At 40.6% G+C, this 22,411-nt stretch overlaps 1 protein-coding gene across 1 annotated transcript in view; it reads left to right on the forward strand.

Annotated features, from left to right (window-relative positions):
• The window catches only part of SUCLA2 (succinate-CoA ligase ADP-forming subunit beta), a 90,449-nt gene that overhangs the window by 61,415 nt on the left and 6,623 nt on the right, over nt 1-22,411 (forward strand). Inside the window, exons 7-10 of the mRNA XM_075852247.1 lie at nt 2,571-2,732; nt 5,989-6,131; nt 8,166-8,286; nt 17,637-17,725. Of these exons, the coding sequence (XP_075708362.1) occupies nt 2,571-2,732; nt 5,989-6,131; nt 8,166-8,286; nt 17,637-17,725 (515 nt within the window). The remainder of the gene's footprint in view (nt 1-2,570; nt 2,733-5,988; nt 6,132-8,165; nt 8,287-17,636; nt 17,726-22,411) is intronic.

Raw genomic sequence — 22,411 nt, forward strand, 5'->3', positions numbered from 1 at the left:
GCCGTTCTTTTCACTCTTTTTATGGGTGTATTCCTACAGTCTTCTGTTTGGAGATCTATCCTGTTGGCAGCAATAGTCTTTTTCTTCATTATTATACCTTCTATAGTTTCTTGTAAAACCCTTTACGAACTCTTGTGTACAAATGCTGTTTACCTGTTGTGATTTTCCATCGTACCAAATGCTGACAGAGGGTTTGCTGAGGGCAATCGGTGCTCTTGAATTCATGTCATCTTTCCTTTGCGCCGCATACAGATGGCTAAAAAGTCATCATGCTTCATTGATAACTGCTTGCATCAGTTCTCTTCATAGTGCACGCTGTTGATTTGTCAGTACTAGTGTCTTTGCAGAGGGCTGTCACCTGAAAGATATTAAAACAAACAAAAAGAAAACCTTCTCAAACGTTATTACATATGATATTGAAGTCGACATAAGGGTTTAGGGTTTAACCCGTTAATGACAGACCCATAGTGTTTTTACGGCGGCCACTATTCCGATGCAATAGCCTTTTTACGGCGCTGCATCGGAATAAATAAACAGAGCAGGGAGCCGTTAAATGTCCCTGCTCTCCGCTACCAGAGGTAGCTGAGGGCAGGGGGCATCCTTGCTCGAATTGGTGAGATCGATATCAGTATCGATCTCACCCGTTTAACCCCTCAGATGCGGCGCTTAATAACGAGCACCGCATCTGAGTTCTTTTGGAGAGAGGAAGGGAGCTCCCTCTCATCCCACCGACACCAGGCGATAAGATCGCAGAGTGTCTGTGTTTCCTATGTCAGCTGGGAGCCCAATGAAGGCCCCAAGGTCTGCGTGTAGTGTATGCCGGAGGCATGGCCTAGCAGATGCCTGTCTGTTTTACACGGACAGGCATAATGCACTGCAATACAGAAGTATTACAGTGTATTACAACTTAGTAAAGTCCCTAGTGGGACTAGTAAAAAAGTTAAAAAAAAAATAATAATGAAAACCCACTTTTTCCCCTTTACAAACTGCTTTATTAAAAAAACAAAATAAAGTAAAAAAACGTACACATTTGGTATCGCCGCATCCGTAACGACCCCAACTATAAAGTTATTACTTAATTTAACCCGCACGGTGAACGTCGTAAAAAATAAAATAAAAAACAATGCAAAAATTGCTGTTGCCTTTGAATCCAGCCTTAAAAAAAAAAAAAGTGATTTAAAAAGTGATCAAAAAGTCGCATCTACTCCAAAATACTACCAATAAAAACTACAAGTCTTCCCGCAAAAAAAAGCCCTCATACAACTGCATCGGTGAAAAAGATCAAAAAGCTATAGCTCTTCACATATGGGGACACAAAAACAAATCATTTTGAAAAAAAGTGTTTTCACCGTGTAAAAGTAGTAAAACATACAAAATCTATATAAATTTGGTATCGTTGCAATCGCAACAACCCGCTGAGTAAAGTTATTGTGTTATTTATACCACACTATAATCTGCGTAAATTTAGGACGCAAAAAAGTGACAAAATTGCAGTTTTTTTCCTATTCCCCCCTCCGAAAGAAGTTAATTAAAGTTAATCAATAAATAATATGTACCCCAAAATGGTGCTATTAAAAAATACAACTTGTCCCGCAAAAAACAAGACCTTATATAGCTATGTCGACGCAAAAATAAAAAAGTTATAGCTCTTTGAATGAGACGATGGACAAACTTAAAAAATAACTTGGTCATTAAGGTCTCAAATAGGCTGGTCATTAAGGGGTTAATATTTGCCACATCACTTGTCGTCCGTTTTAAAGGGAACCTGTCACCAGCATTTCACCTATTGATTTCTACTCCCCCTCCCTCGCTGCCCGCTGCTGTCAAAAGTTCATCGCAGTTATCCCCTCTCCTAAACACCTCCTACCCATAAATAAATAATGGTCTGCAAACATTTTGCGCCTGTGGCCCATCATGGACCGTCCTGAATGCCGAAATCTCGTCTGAGTGCACATGCGCCTGTCCTATAGGGTCACACCCTTCCCTGCTTTGTCAAGGCCTCAAATTTAGTTACTGCGCATGCGCCGCTATGGTGTCCCGTTCTGCGCACGCACCAGAACAGGACATTGATGCGAAAGCGCAAGATTTTGTATGTGCTGAGGGAGGCGAGGAGCTGTCAGTCAAAAGTAAGGAGACGCGGTTAACTCGGAAAGGTTTGAGGAATGAAGATATGACCCTTTTATTCTCATTAGCGTATGGCACATTAACACTAAAGAACTGAATACTAAAGGTAGAGAGCTTACTTAGAAGATAATTATAGGTTACATAAAAATTATTTTTCACCCACTTCCATCAGGTATTGCTGGCTTAATAGGTGAAATGATGGTGACAGGTTCCCTTTAAATAACTTTTCCCGGCTTCCACTAAAACTTGTGCACTGCCACAGGCCGGATGTCTATACATGTGGATTATATATGTGTGTCTTTTTATATACACCCTTACACCTAGGTTCACTTTTTTTTTTTGTCAACGGTCTATATGCAAGGTGGGTTTGGCAGTCCTTATTAGAATATTAAATCTATAATATCAATTACCTTTGGTATCCTATTCATTGTCTCTTTTATTTGTAGTGATGTGTATGGATGCAAAGATAAACTTCGATGCCAATGCTGTATATAGACAAAAGGAAATTTTTGATCTGCGAGACTGGTCCCAGGAAGATGTGCGAGACCACCAAGCGGCAAAAGCTGACCTCAACTACATCGGCCTGGATGGCAATATTGGATGTCTTGGTAGGTAATTTTTTCTACTATTGTTTGGTGTATCCTAAAGGGGGTTTTAGACTGGGCGATTATCGGGCAGACAAACGTTCATAGAACGCTCATTTCCAATAATTGCCTTGTGTAAACAGGGCAGCGATCAGCAGATGATTGTAGCGTTCATCTGCTGATCATATCGTTTTAAAAAAAAAAGTTAAATATTATCGTTGTCGGCAGCACATCTCCCTGTGTAAACCGGGGGATGTGCAGTCGACATGATGATAATGTATGGGGGATGAGTGATCGGCGTAACGACTGCTTGTCCCCATCCGTAGCTCCTTGTGACAGGAGCAAACGAGCGCTGATCGGCGCTCGCATCACATGCCGGTGTAATAGTGCCTTAAGAGCTTCAGTCCTTATTACCATTGGTGTACAAAGGGTATTTTGTGATGCACAATAACTGCTGATGACACAGGGACTATGAGAAGATGAATAGCAGCTCCAACCCGTACTGTCTCGTGTCGCAAAGCTGAGCAATTGGTGTATGGGCTCAATAGAAAGTCTATGAGCCCGTACACCAATTGCTCGTCTTTCCAAGAAAAGCCGATCAGAAACCAAGTGGCTCCGTGCTCACCCAAGCACTTTTGCTTCTTCGTTTTGGCAATCGGTGGGGGTCTCAGTGCTTGGACCCCCACCGCTCAACACTTCTTACAGGTCACTTCACTACTGTGAAGAAAAAAAAATGGGAGATCGGAATAGCCCTTTAATGTAATATATCATCACTTTTCAGATGTCTGTGGTAATCTGCGCTGCAAGATTCCAGGTTTTTGCATTATTCATTAGGAGTCTAATATTATTGGTTTACACCAAAGCAGCTGGAACTTGGGCTTTTAGTTGCTCTTGAGGTTCATGGCAGCTATGCTGCATAAGAGTAAAGGAAACCGAGTAAAGTCCGTTTTATGTGTTTGTTTTATGCTGCAGAGGAAATGTCAAATACATACTGGCCATTCTCTGCTCTCTGGCTCATGTAAGGATTCTAGGACTTCCATGTGCCCTAACTGTGCATATTTTTTTTTTTTTTGTGACACCCCCTTTAAATAATACTACCTTTTTAATAGAGGAAAGTGCTGAATGTTTATGCACCCATTTTTTTTTCACTGCTTTTCTTAGGGTATTATTTTCTCAGCACTATTCAGACATTCTCGTCTTATTTAGTTTGTATATTAGGAATTGTTTTCAGTTGTTATACACCGTTGCAATACTATCCCACACTAAATGATTTCTTAATGTTTTCTCTAAATACCTGCAGGCAAGTTGGACACTATGGCTATGTTCACACAGGGCAGATATGCTGAATCAAAGCACACAGCGTATCCGCCCTGTGCGCCGCAGGGAATTCCGGCCGAAAAACCGCACCAAATTATAGTGCATTTGTTTTCGGCCGGAATGTCCGCTGCAGAAAAGTGAACATGGGGAAAAAAGAAAGTTTGATACTTACGTAGCCATGACGATGCGTCCCTCCTGCTGTCCTGCAGTCCGGCCTCAAGGGATGAAGTGTCCTCCCAGGGGGTTGGCCTGGACGAAGAAACACAATTTGAGTCGCTGCTTTTCCACCACCAAAAACCCAACATCTGCTATTTGTTGAATTAAATGGGAAAAGCCCGCAACAAATAAGCAGCGTTTACGCAAATACAACGGTGGTGCTGTGGATTTAAAGACCGCACCGCATGTAAATTTCGGAGTTTTTTTTCCCGCTCCATGTTTACGCGGCGTGTGAATGAGATTTGTTCAAATATCGTCCTTTGCTGCTACTGTATTATGCTGCGGACTTTCCGCAATGAAATCCGTTGCAGAAAATCTGCAGTATTTTCGCTACGTGTGAACTTGCCCTGTCGGTTTCTTGGATCACGTTAATCCACTAGGTTGTCCTAACGCTAATAAGATTATAAGGTTAACAGGTATAGTTTTTAGAAGGCTTGTGTCCATTTCTTTCCCATTACCAGAATAATATATACTCTACCGTGTCATTTTTTTTTTTTTAACTTTTATTATAACCACTTACACTACAGTTTCTTAAAGGGAATCTGTCACCGTTTCATAAAGAGCATTTATAACATGCCCTTGGTATTGTGCTTTACTGAACTCCGTTCAGTGCACTGTATGTAGTTGGTCCTGTCGCAACCACGGCACGTTTGTGCCAAAAGGAGTTGCTGCCACAACCTTCTGGTATCTCTCAGCCAATCGGACGTTAGTACCAGCTGATATGTTTCAAAGTCTCTGTATACTCTTGAATGCAAATATAATTGTTTTATTTGTAGATGGATCACACAGATTTTTTTTTCTTTATGGCAGTTCAGAAATTATGGTAAATTGTTTGGGTCAGCCGATCACCTTCAGATTTTCAGACCATCCGACTGCGAGGAGCCGGACACTGTGCAGAGTCTTTGAAATCTATTGGAAACTGGGCTGGGAAAATACTACCTACACCTCATAATAACTTAACTACTGTAACATGAAGCACAATACTATGAGCATCTTATAAGTAATGTTTGTTAAAGGGGTCTGTCTGGTGGCTATTTTTGGTGCCCAAAACTCTCCAAATATTATGCCATATAGATTTTGTTCTGTTTGGAGACATGGAATGTTTCTGCTTTTAACTAGTTGACAGATTGATTACTTTTGGCTGTTAACGCTGCAGGCACTGTCCGATCCCCTGGTGGAGCAGAGCGGAACTAAAAGATAAAAAAACCTCTGACGTTTGACCCATAGAGTTTATTCAGACATTGCCGTTGAGGTGCAGTTAAAAGCGCATATAGAAGAAAACACATCCAAAAAAACCCTTGCAATTTGATGCGTTTTTCGATGAGGCTGTGGTAAAAGACGCATCAAATCGATGTAAAAACGCATGTGGTTTTCGGATACTTTCTTATTTTTATGCAGTTTGAACCGGACCTCAACTGCAACGTCTGAATACACCCATAAACTCCAGGTACGTAAAATGGTTAAATTTTTAATAGGTTGTCTGTTGGTTTCTGTTCCATTGCAGCAAGGAATGTGACTGATAAATTAGCGATATTTTGGGGGGTGTCTGAAGTTACGGCTGACACCCATTGTCTGTGGCCTGCTTGAGGGGGAATAAAAGCAGGGATACTTTATTCTTGTGATTAAGAAACTTCATTAATAGTTTCCTAATATATTTGAAATATCTCCTCGTGATAATGTCTGTTTGGGAAATCGAACATCTGAGAATATGCTTTGCCGATAATGATTGTGCGTCCATATATTACAGTTAATGGAGCTGGCTTGGCAATGGCAACAATGGATATCATAAAACTTCATGGGGGAACACCAGCAAACTTCTTGGATGTTGGTGGAGGCGCCACTGTTCATCAAGTAACCGAAGCTTTCAGACTCATCACGTCTGATAAAAAGGTACCAGCACTTTTTTGTTCAGCCTTTACCCTTCTGTAAAACCTCTGGCTCGGCAATCCATTGATCAGGTCTTGCTATCCTGGGTAAGTAAGTGTTATTCGGCAGAGAGCACATGATTTCCATAGAAAATTTTTTTTTTTTAATTGCATTTATCTGTCTATTGTGCTATTAAATCTTCATGCTGTATTGATTTAATCTCGTATCTTAAAACATCTTAAAACATTTTCATTGTGGACTTTGCTTAACAACAAATTGTACAAGACCTCAAATTCCAGGTTAAATAAAGCTTGAAGCAATTTCCTGAATATAAAATAGTGCGAGATGTGCTGCCCAGTGGGATGCAGAGTAATAAGCAGGACTCGTGTCTGTGTAGTAATGTTTCACACCTACAAATTATTTCTTGCGTTGCATTTCCCTTATGCGTTTGGGTTACTATTAACAAACGACGAGTGCCAAAAGGAAATTGTAATACAAATTTGAAAATTGACTAAAATACTTCTGGGGTTCAATAGATTTTTAGTAAGAGTATTTGAAAGAGAACTTTTGACAAGCCAGTGTCGATAAATAGGCTAGAGTAGTCTCCAAATTTTCATGTGGTGGGTTTGAAATAATCTGAAGTGTATGTGAACGGAGCACCAGGAATCTACAGAGCTCTTCTACTGTCTCTATTCAGTGGCAGATGAAAAGATCCTTGATGTACTTCCAAAGGTTGTAAGTTGTGATCAACTTGTTGGACGGCGCTGGTTTAGACCTCAAATCCAAGATTCTCTTACACCATTCTAGTTAAAAATGATCACTGTTACTATATGCTTTCTTTATTGTTGTAGCAAGATGCTATTATCGCCATGTCACACATTTTCCCACATACGTAAATGTCTCCTATGCTAGCGCTTCATGTTTCTATTGCAGAAACGTCACCGATTTTCATTGTGGATTTCACCCTTTGAAATGCTTGGGATGAAATCCGCTTTAATATCTGCTGAAAAATCTGCATGTAATGTATGGACTTAGGACTCGTTCACATCAGCGTCTGGTTCCGCTTTCTGTCGGAGGAACCCATGAACAGAAAGCCAAACCGAAACCATAGCTTCTGTTTGCATAACCATTTGGCTTTCCGTTCATGGGTTTCTCTGATGGAAAGGTCTAACGGAGCCCATGAACGGACGCTGATGTGAACGTGGCCTTACCCATAAGTTTCACCAAGTACAAAAAAGATGTAGTAAATGGCACCTGGCTAAAACAAAGCTAGCATTTCCTTTAAATAGGTTTCCCACTTCAGAAATTTAGGGCATAACCACAGAATATTTCACTTAACTGAGAGCAAGTAGAGATCTTAAACTCTATTCTACACAAACTATATTATAAAGTTGTGCTTAAGTACAAGAGAATCAGTCGGCACTGCTGGGACCAGTAGTCCTTCTGGACATTCGGCAGTACACTGCCCACAGAGGTGCAACAGGGACAGCGGTACAAGTCTAGGGAGGATCTGGGCTTCGTAGGTAAGACCATATGTAGCACAATGCAGGTAGAAAGAAAAAAGCCGCACTTACCCGGTCTGACGTAGACAATTCTTTAATGCTTGTAAAAAAGGTGTAAGACAGTGTCAGGCAACAGCCGTTTCGCATACAACGCTTTCTCAAGCCCTCTCTGCTTGAAAACGTTATACGCGTTTTCTACGTCGGGTCGGGTGAGTGCAGCTTTTTTCTTTCTACTTGCATTGTATATTCTAAGGTTATTTCATTGTATCCTACGAAAGGTTGCTTTTTCCTTTTTTATTTTATAGAAGTACCTTCTACAATTGGCAAAAACGAATGTCATTGGGCTCTTTTGATAGGGGAGGGGTATGGGTAGCCATTAACGGAAGTCTGTCTTTGTTATTCCTTAACATTGCTACTGAAACCATAATTTGAGGGTACTATGATGGATTATTCACAATATGACCACATCTGCCACTTTTAGCAGCTTACTTGCTTTTCTTAATTTGCACCACTAATATTTTATAATGTTTAAGGTTAAACACTGTATATTTTCTAGGTTCTGGCTATCCTGGTGAACATTTTTGGTGGTATTATGAGATGTGATGTTATTGCACAAGGCATTATAATGGCTGTAAAGGATCTGGAACTTAGGATACCTATTGTGGTCCGCTTACAAGGTAAATAAGCAATGTTTTTGGAGTTGTGTTTTTCATGGCATTTGCTCTTTTTACATTCAAGATTTTGCTGGTTGACCCTAGAAACCGGTTTAGCTCCACGCTGCTGTCCGTCTTGTGACCTAACCACTCCGCTATTACGAACTGCTCTCCCCTAACAGGAAGTGTGTAAAATATTCAAAATCAGTGTTGTGAACTACAAATCCATTTAAAGGTGTTTTCCAGTCCTTAAGGTATATGATGGATAGGCCATCAATTTTTAACTGCGTATGGCCACATACCCTGATGAAGCCAGAATTCACCAGTGATTCATGTTGGGTCATTATTATGTGAAGAGAAGTCCTCCTACAGACTTTTTTTTTTTCATTCGTCTTCACATCTAGATCTACCTTATATTGTTTATAAGCAGCCTCCTCTCTGCCTATTGACAACCTATTTTATTTTTTTTTTTTACCAACCCACACACCACTTTACAATTTCACATTATAAACTTTTCTGGTGCCTCCCGTCTCTGCCGTTCAGTCTCTAACCATCCAAATGCTCACTGAAAATGTACTACTTCCGACAAACTTCGGCCCCGAATCGGTATTCCAATATGGCCTCCAACTGCCCTGTCTAGAGCCACTTACTCCATTCCCTGACCTCTTTACTCTATTACCTATCCCTTCTAGATTGTAAGCTCGTAATGTCAGAGTTTCCACCCAATGTATAGTGTGAACACTGTTCCACAAATGTATTTTTGATGTTACCCCAATATTGTTCTATGTAAAGTGCCATAGAAGTTGATTGCACTATATAAATAAATATAATGTATTTTATTTATTTTTTAAGATTTTACAAACCTAAAATGAGGCTGTCGCATAAAGATAGTCAGTGTAGTAAGAAGGCGTCTGACTAAACAGTCTTACATTTACTTCAAGAGAGAAAAAAAACTTTCTTTAACAGACTCACGGATTTCTCTCTCTTATATGCAAACCAGTGATGTGATCTATTCTACAAGAACGTATTATCATTATGAAACTTACTTGGAAGTGGGAATAAATATAATGTATTTTAATATTGTGCACTGTCTGATCAATTGAAATTCTGAATTTTTTTTTAAATTTAGGTTTTATTTAGTTTGGTCTTATGCGCACTCAAGCGGACATGTTGTGGACTGAACTTTTATGAAACTATTCTAGCTGCTAAGAACTAAAGTACTATCAGAATATTGTTTTGATACTCTTGAGATTTGACTTCTGTGATATACTGGTTCCTATGAACTGATAGGTTACATTCATATAACTACCAGATCAGCTCACTTCTTTTAAGGGTACCTGTCATCTATTTATTTTTTTATTTTTTACCGCATTTATCTCCTTATTCTCTGCCTCCTCGCGATCCCAGCACGGTAATTATTATTAGTTTTTTATTATTGCCCTTTATGTCCCGCTACAGCCCTGCTACCTTTTGGTGCCTAATATCCTAATTTTGAGTAAGGCCCTGTTCACACGGCGTGTACTTGACGTGGTTTTCGGCGCGTAAAACGCATCAAAAGACACGTGATTTAAGCTTTCAATTGACATCAATGGGAAAGCATGCCATTAGTGCATACAACATGTTTTTACATGCGCGTGTTTAAGAAACGCGTCGCGTAAAAAAGAGTTGGCTCAATTCTTTGACGCGTTTTTTAAAAACACGCCTAATTCCCATAGTCCATAGGAGTCATAATTACGCGCCAAAGAAAACGCCAAAAGCGTGCAAAAAATGCACCGCAAACGCATCAAAAACGCCTGCCCTTTAAAAAGAGCTTTACAAAAACGCTAGAGTTTTTGACACGTTTGCATGTCCTTTCTCTTGAGCGCCATGTGAACAAGGCCTTAAAGTACCGGGAGTAGGAGACGTCTTCTCTCCTCAGTAGGTATTGCTTCGTGCATCGTTGTGAGTTGCACCGACAGCGGACAGCCTCAGAGCAATGCAAAAGACCTGCTGATTTTGCGAGATTTACTGCAGATCTTGTGCATCGCTGTGACGATTTCTGCTCTGATTGGACAGCGATCTACGAGGCAACGCCTACGGAGGAAAGATGAGGTCTCCTTCCTGCACCTTCACACAAAATAAGCATATTAGGCGCCAAAATGTTTTTTTCTTTTTTTTTTTTTTTTTTTATAGAGATGGAATTCTAAGAAGGCGGGAAATAAGAGGCGAATGTGTTTTTTAAAAAGAAACAAAAAAAAAACAACAGGTCCGCTTTAAATTCACCCCCCAATTTCCGCTTTGCATGTTTTTTTTGTTTTTTTTTTCTCCTTCTGCCTTATTTACACAGCCTTGTTCGGTCCGTGATATATGGGCCGCATTTCTGGGAAATGGTACGGGACAGTGTAAATAAGGCCTTAACCCGTTAGTGACCGGCCCATCGTGTTTTTACGTCGGTCACGAACGGGCCTTATTCCGATGCCATAGACTTTTTACGTTGCGGCATCGGAATAAGTAAACAGAGCAGAGAGCTGTCAAATCTCCCTGCTCTCAGCTGCCAGAGGCAGCTGAGGGCTGGGGGCGTCCCTGCCGGGTGAGATCGATATTAGTATCGATCTCACCCGTTTAACTCCTCAGATGCGGTGCTCAATAGCGAGCACCGCATCTGAGTGGTTTTGGAGAGAGGGAGGGAGCTCCCTCTCATCCCACCGACACCCGGCCATACGATCGGCGAGTGTCAGTGTCTCTAATGGCAGCCGGGGGCCTAATAAAGGCCCCCAGGTCTGCCAGTAATGAATGCCGCAGGCATGACCTAGCAGATGCCTGTCCGTTTTAAATGGACAGGCATAATACACTGCAGTGTATTATAAATGCGATCGGACCATCGCACATTAAAGTCCCCTAGTGGGACTAGTAAAAAAGTGAATAATAAAGTTAATTTAAAAAAAAATGAAAAACCCACTTTTTCCCCTTACAAAGTGCTTTACTATTAAAAAACCAAAATAAAGTTAAAAAGTTACACATATTTGGTATCGCCGCGTCCGTAACGACCCCGACTATAAATCTATTACATTACTTAACCCGCACGGTGAACACCGTAAAAAAATTAAATAAAAAACGACGGAAAAATTGCTGTTTTCTGTGAATCCTGACTTTAAAAAAATGTTATAAAAAGTGATCAAAAAGTCGCATCTACTCCAAAATGGTACCAATAAAAACTACAAGTCTTCCCGCAAAAAAAAAGCCCTCATACAACTGCATCGGCGAAAAAATAAAAACGCTACGGCTCTTCAAATATGGAGACACAAAAACAAATAATTTTGAGAAAAAAGCGTTTTTACTGTGTAAAAGTAGTAAAACATACAAAAACTATACAAATTTGGTATCGTTGCAATCGTAACAACCCGCTGAATAAACTTATTGTGTTATTTATACCACACGGTAAACGGCGTAGATTTAGGACGCAAAAAAGTGTGGCGAAATTTCAGATTTGTTTCTATCTCCCCCCCCCAAAAAAACTTAATAAAAGTTAATCAATAAATAATATGTACTTCAAAATGGTGTTATTAAAAAATACAACTTATCCCGCAAAAAACAAGACCTTATACAGCTATGTCGACGCAAAAATAAAAGAGTTATAGCTCTTGGAATGCGACGATGGAAAAACGTAAAAAATGGCTTGGTCATTAACGTCTAAAATAGGCTGGTCATTAAGGGGTTAAAGAAGCACCCCCAGTATTTATTTATTTTTGCTAAGGCTGCCTGTCATCTTAACAGAAGTACTTTAATGATACAGCCTTGTATTTGTATCGCTAGCTATATAAAATTTTGTCTCACCGATGTTCCTGCTCTGCCGCCATCTTTTTATTTCATTTTTCTCCTTCCCTCTGGTCTGGATATGACTACTGCAGCGTGAGACTTGCGTCCCCACTCAAGTCTCTCCTTCTTACAACTCCAATAATGCATCGTACAGAGGAGAGACAGATAGAGGCATGTCTCTAGTGGAGTTCCTCCTCCCGTTCTTCCAGGGCCGTGACTGTAAGTTATACATGATTCAGGGAAGCCATCAACCCCTGCCTAAAATAAGTAATTGTGCCCTTTAGATAGTGCCCATATAGCGCTACACATTCCCTGTAGATATCGCCACCCTTCCCCTGTAGATGGCACCACACACACAACCCTTGCAAATAACACCACTCTCCCCTTCTAAATAGCGCCAACCCTCCCCCTGTATATAGCGCCACGCACAACCCCCTGCAGATCGCCAACCCCACTCCTGTAGTTACCGACATTCAGACTCGCTATGGCAGGGGATTCCGCTCCTGCTCCTGACGTCACTGTCCATGTATGGAAGGAATCGCCAGCCAGTTCTTGGGCAACGCTATGGCCGGGGATTCCTCTACAGGAAGTGTTTCTGACATCACTATCCTTATATGGACAGTGATGTCGGCTCTCTCGTGGAGGGAATCCCCAGCCAGAACTTCGGCAATGCTGTGGCTGGGGATTCTTCTACAGGAAGTGTTTCTGATATCACTATCCATACATGGCTCCTCCAGGAGGGGAATCCCCGGGTTAGAGTGTCGGCAAGGCTCTGGCTGGGGATTCTGCTTCCGGAGGAGCGCCTGATGTCCCTGTCTATATATGGACTGGCTGGGGATTCCACTCCTAGAGGGTTCCCCAAAGGCACTACCTACAGGGAGGTGGGCTGGGTGACACTAACAGGGATGGGAGATTCCGCTCCAAGACAGGGGCTCCCTCCAGTAGTGGAATCACCGTCAAGAGCTTTGGCATTGATTCTGCCGGGGATTCCACTACTGGAGGAGCCATAACCGCAGCGTCCGCACCCGGCGGCCGAGTAGGCCCCCCACGAGCACTTGACAAAGTTCACCAGGTGCTGACGCCTGTCCAATGGCTGCACTGAAGGGGTTACTTGCAATTATGTGCAGAATGTGCATTTCATGATTGCAAGTAACCTCTGGTAAGCTATATACTTACCTTGTTGGCTCATTCATCTGGTGGGAACGAAGCTGGACGGAGAGCGCTAGTCCAGGTAGGAATAGTGGAGTGGCCATGGTGGTGCGGCAGGAACTAGCGGAAAGGGAGCGGCCTTTCACCAACGTCACGTTGTAGTTCACATCGACCCAACGTTCCATGAGACTGCCTTCAGGTATGGCCACTAGTTATAGAAGATTTTGATGAGTCTCAATGCGGTCACGTGGTGCTGGACATGTGACCATACAGGGGGAATTACACAATGAAAGAGGACAAAAGTAAACATGATGGATAAAAGGGTGAACTATGCATGCACTGTCCTATACAATAATAGAAGAAGAAAAAAAGCTTGGAAGTTCTTCTTTAACACTTAGAAACAAATTGTGTTGAATGCTTTTTTAGATATATTGGACAAGTGTATTCTGCCAAGATTAGTGATCCACCTTCACTATAGGGTTTATAATAATCGTCCTCCACTGAGTTTACTAAAAAATAACTGGAATAGGTCTGGAGTATTAATTAAAAAGTTACTTTTACTGTAGAAAAATAATTTCAGAACAATATAAATGGACAATACATACAACAAATGGTTTTGCATCAGTTACTCTTCTCGTGTTAGTTTTGCATCAATTGTAGTGTTCACTTATTCTCATGCCATTATCATAATGACTTAGATGTCTAGTTTATGATGCGATAGTTCTTGTATTCCCCCTCACAATGATTGTTCTCATGAGCGGTACGCCACATTAGTGAAGCAGAAATCTGAAGTGAATGTTCCAATATTAATTTAGTCCCCTCCATGTGGTACATACGTTTTACATATTCATTTGGTTCCCAACATGTGTTACATATATGAATGGAGTTTTTTGTTTTTTTTTCTGGGGTGCTGCTTACCCCCCCCCCCCCATACCCGTTTACATTTGAGAATATCCTCTGATTTTGGATGAAGGGATTTCCACGGGATCATTCCTCTGCTGTTTGGATGGAGGAGCGGTATCACCCTCCCCACCTCCAAGTGAATAAGACTCTGAGATAAGCCCTAAAATAGCTATCTCAACTATTAAAATAGAAATATAAAATAATTTACAATAGTTGTGTGAAATAATAATTTTTCTACAGCAAAAGTTACATTTTAAGAAATACTCCAGACCTATTCTAGTGATTTACAAGTGCATTCTGGATACATTTATTTTCTGCATGATGAGTGTTATTTTTTTAAGGTGTATACTTGTTAAGACTGTGTCTTAATGTTTCACCAATCTGGACACCTAATCATATGACCTTTATTCTGCAGGCTTGTGTTTATCTGCACGATGGACAGACTCGCAAAGTAAAAGATGACACAATCTATAAAATGAGCAAAGATTAATTAGTGGGGGGTGTGGTTGGGGAATAGAATAGAAACGTCAATACAGAATGTCCGAAAGATGAGTCCTGTGCATGAACATAAGTGACAAATAAGATTTATTGGTATAAAGTACCGTGTGTGTGTGTGTACCTATCTATCTCTATTATATATATATATATATATATATATATATATATATATACACATACACTACCGTTCAAAAGTTTGGGGTCCCCCAGACAATTTTGTGTTTTCCATGAAAACTCACACTTATATTTATCAAATGAGTTGCAAAATGACTAGAAAATATAGTCAAGACATTGACAAGGTTAGAAATAATTATTTTTATTTGAAATAATAATTTTCTCCTTCAAACTTTGCTTTCGTCAAAGAATGCTCCATTTGCAGCAATTACAGCATTGCAGACCTTTGGCATTCTAGCTGTTAATTTGCTGAGGTAATCGGGAGAAATTTCACCCCATGCTTCCAGTAGCCCCTCCCACAAGTTGGATTGGCTTGATGGGCACTTCTTGCGTACCATACGGTCAAGCTGCTCCCACAACAGCTCTATGGGGTTGAGATCTGGTGACTGCGCTGGCCACTCCATTACAGATAGAATACCAGCTGCCGGCTTCTTCCCTAAATAGTTCTTGCATAATTTGGAGGTGTGCTTTGGGTCATTGTCCTGTTGTAGGATGAAATTGGCTCCAATCAAGCGCTGTCCACAGGGTATGGCATTGCAAAATGGAGTGATAGCCTTCTTTATTCAAAATCCCTTTTACCTTGTACAAATCTCCCACTTTACCAGCACCAAAGCAACCCCAGACCATCACATTACCTCCACCATGCTTGACAGATGGCGTCAGGCACTCTTCCAGCATCTTTTCAGTTGTTCTGCGTCTCACAAATGTTCTTCTGTGTGATCCAAACACCTCAAACTTCGATTCGTTTGTCCATAACACTTTTTTCCAATCTTCCTCTGTCCAATGTCTGTGTGCTTTTGCCCATATTAATCTTTTCCTTTTATTAGCCAGTCTCAGATATGGCTTTTTCTTTGCCACTCTGCCCTGAATGCTAGCATCCCGGAGTCGCCTCTTCACTGTAGACGTTGACACTGGCGTTTTGCGGGTACTATTTAATGAAGCTGCCAGTTGAGGACCTGTGAGGCGTCTATTTCTCAAACTAGAGACTCTAATGTACTTGTCTTGTTGCTCAGTTGTGCAGTGGGGCCTCCCACTTCTCTTTCTACTCTGGTTAGAGCCTGTGTGTGCTGTCCTCTGAAGGGAGTAGTACACACCGTTGTAGGAAATCTTCAGTTTCTTGGCAATTTCTCGCATGGAATAGCCTTCATTTCTAAGAACAAGAATAGACTGTCGAGTTTCACATGAAAGCTCTCTTTTTCTAGCCATTTTGAGAGTTTAATCGAACCCACAAATGTAATGCTCCAGATTCTCAATTAGCTCAAAGGAAGGTCAGTTTTATAGCTCCTCTAAATGGCAAAACTGTTTACAGCGGTGCTAACATAATTGCACAAGGGTTTTCAAGTGTTTTCTAATCATCCATTAGCCTTCTAACACAGTTAGGAAGCACAATGTACCATTAGAACACTGGAGTGATGGTTGCTGGAAATGGGCCTCTATACGCCTATGTAGATATTGCATTAAAAACCAGACGTTTGCAGCTAGAATAGTCATTTAGCACATTAACAATGTATAGAGTGTATTTCTGATTAATGTTATCTTCATTGAAAAAAACTGCCTTTCTTTCAAAAATAAGGAAACTTCTAAGTGACCCTAAACTTTTGACCGGGTGTGTGTGTGTATGTGTGTGTGTGTGTATATATATATATATATATATATATATATATATATATATATATATATAGGATTTGGGGTGATTTTGTCAATTGCTATATTATAATAAACACGGAAAAATGCTGATTTATTCTTGTTTCAAATTGCATGGTTTAGCATCTTTCTACGTAAAGGCTGTTAACTTTTCTGCCAGGTTTTTGTTGCTTTTTGATCAGAATAGTGTATAATGCTGGCCTGACATGTTTCATCATAGCTGTGGCATCTTCAGAGGTCCCTAACCTCCAGCATTGGTGACCATTGATGCTGGGTGGAGGTTGGGGAGTCCTCACTTCTGTATTATGAGCCTAGGTTTGTGTATGGCTGGTTGTAACATTTTTGCATTTAACAGAAATTTCAACACTAAAGTATACTTCTTTAGTAGGGACCAAGGATCTTAAATGGACGCTAACTTTTCAAAAATGTTTGCAAAATCGAATAGTATACCTGATGATATAAAACCGCTTTGTAATTAAGATCCTGTTTTATCCATGCAAATTCTGTGCAAAGTTACTGCCACTAGGTGTCTCCCTTTCTGTAATCTGCTGTCCAACTCCTGTTAAGCATTGCCGACCCTGGTTACAGGGTAGAATTGACGGGCTGCTGAAGGTGGGGGTGTCTATTCACTGCCCGGCTATATTTTTCTATGGAGTGGGGAGCAGAGAGAGAGAGAGTGACTCAGCAAGACATGCTACCTTACCTGTAAGTTTTAGGAGTGGTGGGCAGGAAGTAGGAGCATAGAGAAACACACATATGCAATGTAAGATGTCTATGGAACACCAGTGGCAGATTCTCAGCTATACTGATTATATATATATATATATATATATACACCAGTAGAAAAACGGCAGCACTCTGTTTCAACGTACAAATTCAAGTAATGAAGGGTGCCAGCTGATAGTCCCGATCCAAAGACCATACGCATATCCAAGAAGAAAATTCAGCAGCACTCCAACGATCAAGGTGAAAAAAAAGTGAAATTTATTGTGCCAACATGGCAATGCAACGTTTCCGTCCCACCTTGAGAAAGGATAGGGCCCACAGAGGGGAAAACTGCTAAATAATTCAGACTACAAGTCATAGAGTGGCCAGAAATAGTGTTGTTCTTCATGTGCACACATATGGCAGCTTATTCTGAAAAGTCACATCAAAAGTTAATTATGCTTTAAATTCTCCCTAACTAAGCGGTTTCTCTCTTCTTTCCTCAGGTACTAGGGTTGATGATGCTAAAGCGCTTATAACTGCCAGCGGTCTGAAAATTCTTGCATGTGATGATCTGGATGAAGCTGCGAAAATGGTAATTGTTAAAAAGTTCTTCCTTGACAGCCCTCTGAAAAAAAGCTTTAGAGTTGATGTCCTCTAAACCTGACTTATCCCGTTAGATATTTTGAATCATCGTACCTTTTGTTTAGCATGCACAATGGAGCTGACACTACGGTTCCATACTCTGAAGGCCTGTTCACTTGATTTTTTTTTTTTTTCAGGCCTTGACAATTCTGAGCATTGGTAACTCTTATTACCCTTTGTAAAAAAAAAAAAAGGAACAGTACAACTATTATTCATCGTTCTCATCTAAATGCATGACCTCCTAACATGCACGAGGGTTTATTGTTCCACTTAATAGGTCTATATAAAATAAAAGTAATATTAATATCGCTACTTAACATTCACTTATACATCAGGATTGCTTGTTTTTTTTTTTTTGTATGACTGAATAAGGGCAGTCATAAATTTAAACCTGCCTCCTTTTAACACTGTAATAGAAATGCATTTTCAGCAGGCTCCGCAAAGGAAATTCAGAGTATTTTCCAACCTTAAGTGGCATGTAATTACTTTACAGGTAATGTTAATCTGGAAAATCTAAATGCGGGTTTTTCTTTCCAAAAACATGCTGCTTAGAAACGCCTACAAGCTCATTACTTTCTATTGATACACCCCCCCCCCCGCCCCATTATACTTCAGAGCTGTCCGCTTTGAGATAGAAAACTCCGCTGAATAAGTGCTTATCCACACGTATTGGAATTGCTGCAGAAAATGTATTCAGTAATTCCGCAGAAACTAACAGAAATTCTGCTGCCGAAAAACGTCACAATTTCCTGCGGTTTTTACTGCACAAAATGGTGTGCAATCTGCTGTGTTTTGCTCAATGCTGGGAGATGGTGACACCCCATCTGAAAAACGCAGCAATTCAGTCCACTTTCCGCAGCAGGAATTGACATGCTGCGGTACAAAAATTACGCACCGCAGGTGAATTTCTGCAAGGCATTTTTTTTGCAGCCTGTGGATGAGATTTGTTAAATCTGACCCACTTTGCTGCTACTGTATTCTGCTGCGTATTTTCCGTCCGTAATTCCGGACGGAAAATACGCAGCAATTCCGCTAAGTGTGGACAAGCCCTAAGATGTATGTTTAATTAACACAATGTTCGAACCTGATTTTTACTGTATATTCGTAGATTAAAGGACTTTTACATAGTTAAAGGGGTTTTCCCATGAAGGACCTTTATGACATCCACAGGATATGTCATAAATGTCAGATGCTGGTGCCACCTCTGGGATCTGCACCTATTTCTTGAACGACCCCCCCCCCCCCCCTAAACCCTGTTCTAGCTTTTTATGCTCACGCTCGTGCCTCCCGGCCACTTACTGGTTACATGGTCGGGAGTTACTCGCTGAGCTATGCTGATTCCGTGACTCCCATAGAACTGAATGGTAGTTACGGAAACAGCGTAATTTACATGCTACGCTGCTTACGTAACTGGCATTCACTACTATGGGAGTTACGGAAACTGCGTAGCTCAGCAAGTTTTGCTGTTTCGGTAACTCCCGACCATGTAACCAGTAAGTGGCCGGGAGGCAGCATGAGCATAAAAAGCTAGAACGGGGTTTAGGTGGCCCCGTTCTAGAAATAGGTGCAGATCCCAGAGGTGGGACTCTAAATCTTTTAGGCTGGGTTCACATGTTGCATTTATGTTGCATTTAAAAAAGTGTGCGGTTTTTTTGTAAAATGCATGCATTATTTAATTACCCATGTGTTTTACAAAGTGTTTCAGCTGTTTGCCTATAACTTGTAAATGAAATCAGATTAGAGCTGAAATACTTTGTAAACGCATGCATTTTTCAGATACAATTTTCTCCCCAACAGTCCAAAACGCAACATGTGAACCCAGCCTTATGCAGTATAGCGTTCATTGCAGTCAGCTGTACATGCCATAGATATCCAGCAAAGTTCTTTTAAATATAAAGTCTGCTGCTACATCGTAAATAACTGAGGTGAGCCCCCTTTCCCCCAGTGAGGCCTTTAAAATACTGACACATTAATTTCTATCGGCTACGGACACCTTCCCGTATATCACTGCAAATAGTGATGAGTATCACAAACAATCCTGACTCCGGCACATGTCAGTATTCTGGTCCTTTATTTTGCTTCAGTATTTGGAAGCCAAAATCGGGAGTGGGTCCAAAACACGGAAGAGGTGCAAATCTTTCCATTATAGGATTTCTCTGTTTATGTTCCACTACTGGTTTTGGCTTCCAAATACTGAAGCAAAATACTGACGTGTGCATGAGGCCTAACAAAACTAGATGATCCAGATATTAGTAATTTTTCATCAGGGTTTAACCCATGGAACCATGGAAATAATGATATCATGCATAAAACAACATGTATTAATACACCAGGCTAGTCGACTATTAAACAATGCAATTAGTGTGAACAACGTTGACCTATTTTAGATTGATCGATGTACCCGGTCTTACCAATCAGCATAGGTATTCGATGCCTAACAAGGTGCATATGGCTTAATAGGACCAAGAAGGCAGGGGTAAAGTTTAGAAACGAAAAGAAAATGACAGTCAAAGAGAACCAGCATACAGATAGACTCATTTACTAAAGTAGCAGTGGAGGCAGTACACCTTTTATTTTCCTTAGTTAACTTTACCCCGTCTGGCCGTGCCCATAATCTCGGGCCCCATGCACACGACCGTGCCTGTAATCACGGTCCAAGTCAGGATTGTTTGTGATACTCATCACTATTTGCAGTGCTGTACTGGTTTGTTTTTTTTTGTTTGTTTTTTATGCTAATACCATCTTTATATTTTTAAATATATATTTTTTGTGTTACATTTTTTTTAAATTATGTTTTAACTATACCTATGACGTTAATTTGGTTTCCATGCTCCAATAAGAGTTTAAGTAGTTTGGATATATGTTTGGGAGTTTAAACCACCATATTATTCTATGGATCATTTATAGAAACATACTTCCCGTAAATTTACGGGTGCGTGTCCAGGCCGTAGAAGTGAGCCGCAAAAAATAGGAAATGCGGATGACACTCCGCGGCCCGTTCGTGCAGTATTTACTGACTGTAAATATTGCACGGACGTGTGCATGGGGCCTGAGCCTATGATTTCTGTACTCTGGGCAAATATGGAGTTATGAAGGTAACTAGGAGCCGACCTGTCACCAGAAATCCCAGCGTTATGTGAAGGCAGGGCTATACATAACACGAAGCGCATCGGGCCCTTTAGTTACTCATTGTAGGACTTGTGTTCTTTATTTGGTTAAGAGGCTGTTTTGTGGAGTTGTTTTCTACTTGCAGGAGATCATCATTTATTTTTTTATGTTTTGAGAATATAGCAAAAGGCGTTGTACATTTACGATTGGCAGAAAATAAGGGACGCTATTTCTGCACATCCAATTTCAAACAACTCTGTTTTATTAATGAAGTAAAGTGGGTTTAGGAGCTGATGGTGTGTTTAATGCAAGGGACGAGCTGTTCTTCCCGAGCTTGGTGGCGAAGAGAACTGTATATGACCTCCCTGCTGTGCGAGGCATGACCAAGAGAGTGGAAATAAATGTACACATCAAAAAGCTGCGTTTTTATCAAAGGACATTTGAAGTCTTGAGGTTATTTTTCAGTGATTTTAACAAGCCTATGTCAGGCCAAGGTCAATACATTTTGTTTTTCTCCCCATATATCTTAAAACCCAGTTATATGTGGTGGAAGAATTGTACAGGAGTATAGGACAAAGACTGTATATTCTAACCAACTACTATAGAAAGATTAACTGAAGGAAATGTATCTAGTTATATATACAGTATATACTAGTCCTTCTCCATGAATTAGAATATCATCAAAAAGTAAATTTATTTCAGTAATTCAATTAAAAACGTGAGACTCCTATATTATATAGATTCACTACACAGTGATCTATTTCCAGCATTTTTTTCTTTTAATGTTGAGGATTATGGTAACAGTTAATGAAAACCCAAAATTTAATGTCAGAAAATTTTAATATTATATAAGCCCAATTTCAAAAATGATTTATAATACCGAAATGTCGGCCTACTGAAAAGTATGTACAATATATGCCCTCAATACTTGGTCGGGGCTCCTTCTGCATGAATTACTGCATCAATGCGGCGTAGCATGGAGGCGGTCAGCCTGTGGCACTGCTATGGTGTTATGGAAGCCCAGGTTGCTTTGATATCGGCCTTCAGCTCTTCTGCATTGTTGCGTCTGGTGTCTCTCATCTTCCTCTTGACAATACCCCATAGATTCTCTATGGGGTTTAGGTCAGGCGAGTTTGCTGGCCAATCAAGGGCAGGGATACTGTGGTTATTAAACCAGGTATTGGTACTTTTGGCAGTGTGGGCAGGTGCCAAATCCTGCTGGAAAATGAAATCAGCATCTCCATAAAGCTGGTCAGCAGAGGGAAGCATGAAGTGCTCTAAAATTTCCTGCTAGACGCTGCGCTGGCTCTGGACTTCTGAGTGGGGATCTCAGAGGTCAGACCCCCACTGATCAGAATGTGATGGCATATCTTAGTGATATGCTATTAGTTTAAACTATTAAAGGGTATGCTCGCCTTTTAAACATCTTTTATATAAATATATAGTTACATAAAAAGTTGATAAATATTGCATTTCTTCCCTCACACTAGTGCATATATTGTAGTCAAGTGCTGCATTTACAATTCCG

This window comes from Rhinoderma darwinii, chromosome 2, assembly GCF_050947455.1.
Source record: "Rhinoderma darwinii isolate aRhiDar2 chromosome 2, aRhiDar2.hap1, whole genome shotgun sequence".
In the NCBI taxonomy this organism is placed as follows: domain Eukaryota; kingdom Metazoa; phylum Chordata; class Amphibia; order Anura; family Rhinodermatidae; genus Rhinoderma; species Rhinoderma darwinii.